A 6,384-nucleotide genomic window follows, 5' to 3' on the forward strand; every position below is an offset into this window, starting at 1 on the left:
GAATGACAAGCGCTCTGCTCTGTTTCTTGTGCGGGCTGCACAAACACAATCATTCACAATTTGACAAGCACTTGATAATATTTTCACTGACTATTCTCAATTTAATCTGGTCTTTACATATAGCCTACTAATATTCACTATATATACAAAAGTATGTAGACACCCCTTCAAATTAGTGGATYCGGCTATTTCAGACACAGCCGTTGCTGACAGTTGTATAAAATCGAGCACACAGCCATGCAATCTTCACAGACAAACATTGGCTATAGAATGGCCTTACTGAAGAGCTCAGTGACTTTCAATGTGGCACCTTCATAGGATGCCACCTTTCCATGTTTGTTTTAAGCCTATCCCAATCCTTAACCCTTACCTTGACCATTCAGAGTTAATGCCACTGTAAGCATCTGCATCTGATTCCAAAGGTTATAAGTTGTTTTTGAAATTTTTGTTTTAAGCTTRTCCTAAACCTTAAGCCTTAACTTAACCYTTCTAAGTTAATGCCTAAACTTATCCCTAACCTTAAAAATGTGGCGTTAATGTCTAAACTTAACCTTAAACGTTGATGTTTGCAACAACTTCGAAACTTGACATTTGAGAAACATGAATGAACATCTACTTCTGACGTGAGGCTGTGCACGCTAGTTGCTGTAGGCTATGGGCTCTCCAACTGTGTTCCAGGTGTCTTGGGCCTATAGGCTACGTTTTGAGTTATTTAGCCACTGATACAAACTGATACACTGATACAAACCTTAGCAACACACATAGGCCTATGGGCTAGGCTACATGATGCATATGACTATGATTTGAACTAGTCTTAGGAGGTGGAAACACACTGGAAAACATTCACATGTTATAATATTCTCACCATTAAGATTATTCTCAATTTAATCTCGCCTTTACAGTGCATTTGGAAAATATTCAGACCCCTTGACTTTTTCCACATTTTGTTACGTTACAGCCTTATTCTAAAATCGATTGTATTGTTTTTTTTACACCCAATAACCCATAATGACAAAGCCAAAACAGGTTTTTAGATTTATTTTGCAATTTTATAAAAAAAATAAAAAAAACTCACATCTACATAAGTATTCAGACCCTTTACTCAGTACTTTGTTGAAGAAACGATTACAGGCAAGAGTCTTCTTGGGTATGACACTACAAGCTTGGCACACCTGTATTTGGGGAGTTTCTCCCATTTTTCACTGCAGATCCTCTTAAGGTTTGTCAGGTTGSATGGGGAGTGTTGCTGCACAGCTATTTTCAGGTCTCTCCAGAGATGTTCGATCAGGTTCAAGTCTGGGCTCTGGTTGGGCCACTCAAGGACATTCAGGGATTTGTCCCGAAGCCACTCCTGCGTTGTTTTGGCTGTGTGCTTAGGGTCGTTGTCCCGTTGGAAGTTGAAGCTTTGCCCCAGTCTGAGGTCATGAGTACTTCTTTCCCTCAATCCTGATTAGTGTCCCTGCTGCTGAAAAACATCCCCACAGCATGAAGCTGCCACCACCATGCTTCACCGTAGGGATGGTGCCAGGTTTCCTCCAGGCATGACGCTTGGTATTCAGGCCAAAGAGTTCAATCTTGGTTTCATCAGACCAGAGAATCTTGTTTCTCATGGTCAGAGTCCTTTAGTTGCCTTTTGGCAAACTCGAAGCTGGCTGTACTGTGCCTTTTACTGAAGAGTGGCTTCCGTCTGGCCGCTCTACCATAAAGGCCTGATTGGTTGAGTGCTGCAGAGATGCTTGTCCTTCTGGAAGGTTCTCCCATCTCCACAGAGGAACTCTGGAGCTCTTTCAGAGTGACCATTTGGTTCTTGGTCACCTCCCTGACCAAGGCCCTTCTCCCCCGATTGCTCAGTTTGACAGGCGGCCAGCTCTAGGAAGAGTCTTGGTGGTTCCAAACTTCTTCCATTTAAGAATGGAAGACCTTCAATGCTGCAGAAATGTTTTGGTACACTTCCCCAGATCTGTGCCTTGACACAATATTGTCAAGGATCTCTACGGACAATTCCTTCGACCTCATGGCTTGGTTTTTGCTCTGACATGCACTGTCAACTGTGGGACCTTATATAGATAGACAGGTGTGTGCCTTTCCAAGTCATGTCCAATCAATTGAATTTACCRTAGGTGGACTACAAGTTGAAGAAACATCTCAAGGATGATAAATGGAAACAGGTTGCACCTGAGCTCAATTTCGAGTGGCATAGCAAAGAATACTATTTCATTTTATACATTTGCAGAAGTTATAATAAACTCTTCACGTTGTCATTATGGGGTATTGTGTGTAGATTGAGTAAAACAATCTATTTAATCTATTTCAGAATAAGGCTGTAATGTAACAATGTGGGGAAAAGGAAGGGGTCTGAATACTTTCCGAATGCACTGTATGTGTGAAATTAGTTTTGATTTAGAATGGGCCATTATCATGCACCTGTTGGGACAGGGTAAAAAGAYGTCATCCATATGCACTTGAATAGTATTTGAAGAAAGCTTTTCGCCGCAGTTCATTTTCATGCCAGCCATGTAGGCTACTCCGGTTGAAAAGCGAAGTAATGTGCTTAATATATGGAAAGTTAAGAAATAAATATAGTAGGCCTAGTTGATGGGATCCTCCTCTTTTTAATAGAGGTCAACTCTGTTTTATCATGCAATTGCATAGCATTGCCTGTAAAAATGTTGCCTAACAGGAACACTTATTTCATTCCATGTGTCAACCAGCTATGAGGAGCTCGCTGCSCAACAGGTGATCCTATTCCACTCAAACTCTGAATGCCAGGACTCTCATGAAGTGTTTGATTTGGTTTTTGCATTTGCAGCATAGTGATTTAGATGGACAATAGTGCTGAGTACCAGCATTAGCGACTGGCCGTTAGCAAGTTTGGTAGGCTACTAATGACCATCAGCGGCATCAAAGCACAGTTTTTGAGAAGCCTAGTTACTGTGACACGCAGGTCACGTGGAATCACCGTTACAGCCTTAGTCCTTACCCTTTCCTCTCACCCTCCTCTCCACCAGACCATCACAGAAGACTTTGCCATTCGTCAGCTTCATGACTGCAACTGGATTGTGGTCAACTGTTCGAACCCTGGCAACTTCTTCCACGTGYTGAGGAGGCAGATTCTGGCGCCCTTCAGGAAGCCTGTGAGTCCCCGTCAATAACAAAATGTTTACCCTAAAGCTGCTTATTAGAGCTCATTGTCCTCTGATCTGTCCTCTTTTCCTAGCTCATCGTTTTCACCCCCAAATCCCTGCTGCGCCACCCCGAGGCAAGGTCCAACTTTGACGAGATGCTGCCAGGTAAGACTGTGTGTTTGGTGTGGGCGTGTGTATGTCTGTGAAGGACAGTGCTGGTGTATACGCCCTCTGGATGTCTGGCAGTGGGTGAGTGTTGCTGTGTCTTCCTGCTGTGCTCCAGGCACAGACTTCCAGCGCCTGATCCCAGATAAYGGCCCAGTGGTCCAGAACCCAGCCGGGGTGAAGCGCATCGTCTTCTGCACAGGGAAGGTGTACTACGAACTCACCAAGGAACGCAAAGCCCACGGCATGGAGGACACGGTCGCCATTGCTCGCATGGAGCAGGTAGCTACATACACACTCAACACCTCAGGGCTCCCCCACAGTATGCTCTAGAAAAATACTTAGCCGAAAGGAGTTGAACTTTTGCCTGACCTAACGCGTTTGACACATTGTCTGTGTGTACGGCACCCTAACACCACTGGTGCTCCCTTTGGCTTTCCGAGCTACCTTACTCTTCTTCATGACATGACGTGGTCTCTGTTTGCAGCTGTCCCCCTTCCCCTTCGACCTGGTGAAGGCTGAGAGCGAGAAGTACCCCAATGCCGACCTGGTGTGGTGCCAAGAGGAGCATAAGAACCAGGGCTACTACGACTACGTCAAACCCCGCATGCGCACCACCATCGATCGCGCCAAGCCAGTCTGGTAAACAAACCCTTCATCTGCTCTTATCCTCTCTCCTAAGTGTGTCTGTGTTTAGTTAAACTCTTATTAAACTCTCTCCCATTMCKTKTGTSTTCAGGTATGCTGGTCGCCCTCCTGCTGCRGCCCCAGCCACAGGAAACAAGAAGGCCCACCTGGTGGAGCTGAAGAATTTCCTGGACACTGCCTTCAATCTGGACGCCTTCAAGGACCAGATGTAACTCTTTCTTCCCGCTTCCTCTGTCCCAGGATAAGGGGTATCCTTCACCCTCCACTGCAACCCAGAGGCCTCTCCTCCTCCGTCCCATATGCCCACATACCCCCTGGACTTGGCGCTCAGAGCARGCCTACTCTCCTAGTGGGTGTCTCTGTCTCTAGCCCACAACGGCAACAGTCCTGTTAATTTAAGTCATTGCTATCTTCCCCTACCCAGGCCCTCCTTCATCGACTCCCCCTAGTCCTGTCTCAGCGTGCCCTAGCCCACCTTCATCAGACACATGCCTCAAGACCACACATTTAGCAGTAGACAGCCAGTCAGGGGTCAGGAAAGCGAACCTTTGTACAGTCTGATCCTTAGCTTGGTTTTTATTTTCTATACCTGTATTTCTCTGGTTAACACTCCACTCACCAACAATATAACCTTCTTGTTGTGTTGGGTGTTGCTTAAGCCCTGTGTGTGTGTGTGTGTGTGTGTGTGTGTGTGTGTGTGTGTGTGTGTGTGTGTGTGTGTGTGTGTGTGTGTATAACCAAAGCACATTGTTTATAAAGCTTTATATATTTTTCTGTGTGTTTCATTCTGTTGCTGTCACAATGATGTCATCCTTTTGAAAAGCGTCTCCTTACACGTTTCATCCCAGGTCTCCTTACATAGCCAAAGGACGGGGCAACTGTTGCAACCAGTTTAAAATCAACTTTCTCATTCTTGTAATGCCTATTAGAATAAGAGGTATTGAATGCGGGAAACGGGAAATATTTTCACTGTCACATTGTGTTCAGTGAAATACTAGTACATTTAACATGACAAATGCTCTTTTATCCATCTTGCACCATTTCTCGCGAAAGAGGCTGAGACTTAGATAAGGGAAATTGGAGTGATGAACCAGTGAGATGAGTTGGTACCATGTTTGCATTTATATATAAGGAGTGTTGAACTGGTCAAATGAGTTGGTACCATGTTTGCACTTGTATATAAATTCACATAGGAGACGTTTGTAAAGGATTGTTCATACAGCATTGTCAGGGCAACTTCTGTCTTTAGATACATGGCCACTAGCTTTGTTGTCCTACTGCAGAACAGGGCAAGCAGGTTGGAGCTGATTTCCCCCCCTACATGTAGTCCTCTCATGACTCTAGCTAAACACTGATCTCATCCAGATGACATTAAACTAGACCTGGCACCTCTAGATGTCTCTCAACAACTCATGTACTCATTTTCCTCTTGCAACCCCTGTGCCAAATTTGTTTTCAAGCATTTAGCATTATTTTGAGGGTGTATGAATGAATTGCCACAGGAGTCTTTTTAGCTGCATAACTAATAATAAAAAACAGGACATCACCTTTTGTTTGAATGGCTCCACGAGAAAGCAAATGATTTATTTATTTTCATATAGTGGATTAAGATTCTTTCCATTTTATTATTTTTGCTTCATTCAATAAAGACTATCTTCCCAAATCAGTGAATGGTTGAATAATTTTTTGGGACAATTAGTGTTTTGTTTTTACATTGCACCTCACAAACAAAACCAAACGCCCACTATACAACACATTACCCAAGGTGATATCAACATATGGTTTCCAAATTTMATTAAACACTTCCAGATTTTGTTTAACTTTAGAATATACAAAATTCAACAGTATGTACAGTAGCTAGATAGTTCAGTCCTCCAGTTGTTATTGAGGGTGAATGAGGCTTTCCAATTGATGGCTATACATTTTTTTTTGCAGCAATTAGACCTAGATGACAACTTTCTCTTGATCACTGTCATGACGTGGCCCTTTTTGGGTATAGCTAGTGGCTTCCCCCTCTCTCCTACACCCAGGTTCTGTTATCTCAGGATGTAAATTCCTGGAGGAGACTCTTCCCCTCGCCATGCAGAAATAGAGAGAACAAAGGATTTCACATGGCGAACTCCTAAATCCCCAAAATTAGGATTTGATACAAAATGTCCACTTGTGGGAATGGTCCGTGGATATTTAAGGGATGGGTATGAGGAGTGTGTTTCATTTGGTGACCTCAGAGAGGACAGGAAACACACATGACTATATCTCTGAAATGTACATTTCTCAATTATGGGGTTTGCATCTAATTCTTGTATAAAAATGAGTAAAGATGAAACTATTTGTGAAATGATGTTAGGATGTTAAACGTTAAAGGGAATACAATTCTCTTTCATTAAACTAAGTCACTGGCCCGCCCCCCGTGAGCACAGACATGATCTGGCGTCATGTAACAGCT

General features: G+C 43.6%; 1 protein-coding gene across 3 annotated transcripts in view; it reads left to right on the plus strand.

Moving 5' to 3' along the window:
- ogdha (oxoglutarate dehydrogenase a) overlaps nucleotides 1-4,385 on the plus strand; it is a 90,003-nt gene extending 85,618 nt beyond the window's left edge. For all 3 annotated transcript variants that reach the window (XM_024003337.2, XM_024003335.2, XM_024003336.3), the window contains exons 19-23: nucleotides 3,009-3,134; nucleotides 3,218-3,290; nucleotides 3,409-3,572; nucleotides 3,778-3,932; nucleotides 4,030-4,385. In XM_024003337.2, coding sequence (XP_023859105.1) covers nucleotides 3,009-3,134; nucleotides 3,218-3,290; nucleotides 3,409-3,572; nucleotides 3,778-3,932; nucleotides 4,030-4,150 — 639 coding nt within the window. In that variant the 3' untranslated portion in view covers nucleotides 4,151-4,385. The remainder of the gene's footprint in view (nucleotides 1-3,008; nucleotides 3,135-3,217; nucleotides 3,291-3,408; nucleotides 3,573-3,777; nucleotides 3,933-4,029) is intronic.
- The last annotated feature ends 1,999 nt before the right edge of the window (nucleotides 4,386-6,384 follow it).

Source organism: Salvelinus sp. IW2-2015, linkage group LG15, assembly GCF_002910315.2.
Source record: "Salvelinus sp. IW2-2015 linkage group LG15, ASM291031v2, whole genome shotgun sequence".
NCBI lineage: Eukaryota > Metazoa > Chordata > Actinopteri > Salmoniformes > Salmonidae > Salvelinus > Salvelinus sp. IW2-2015.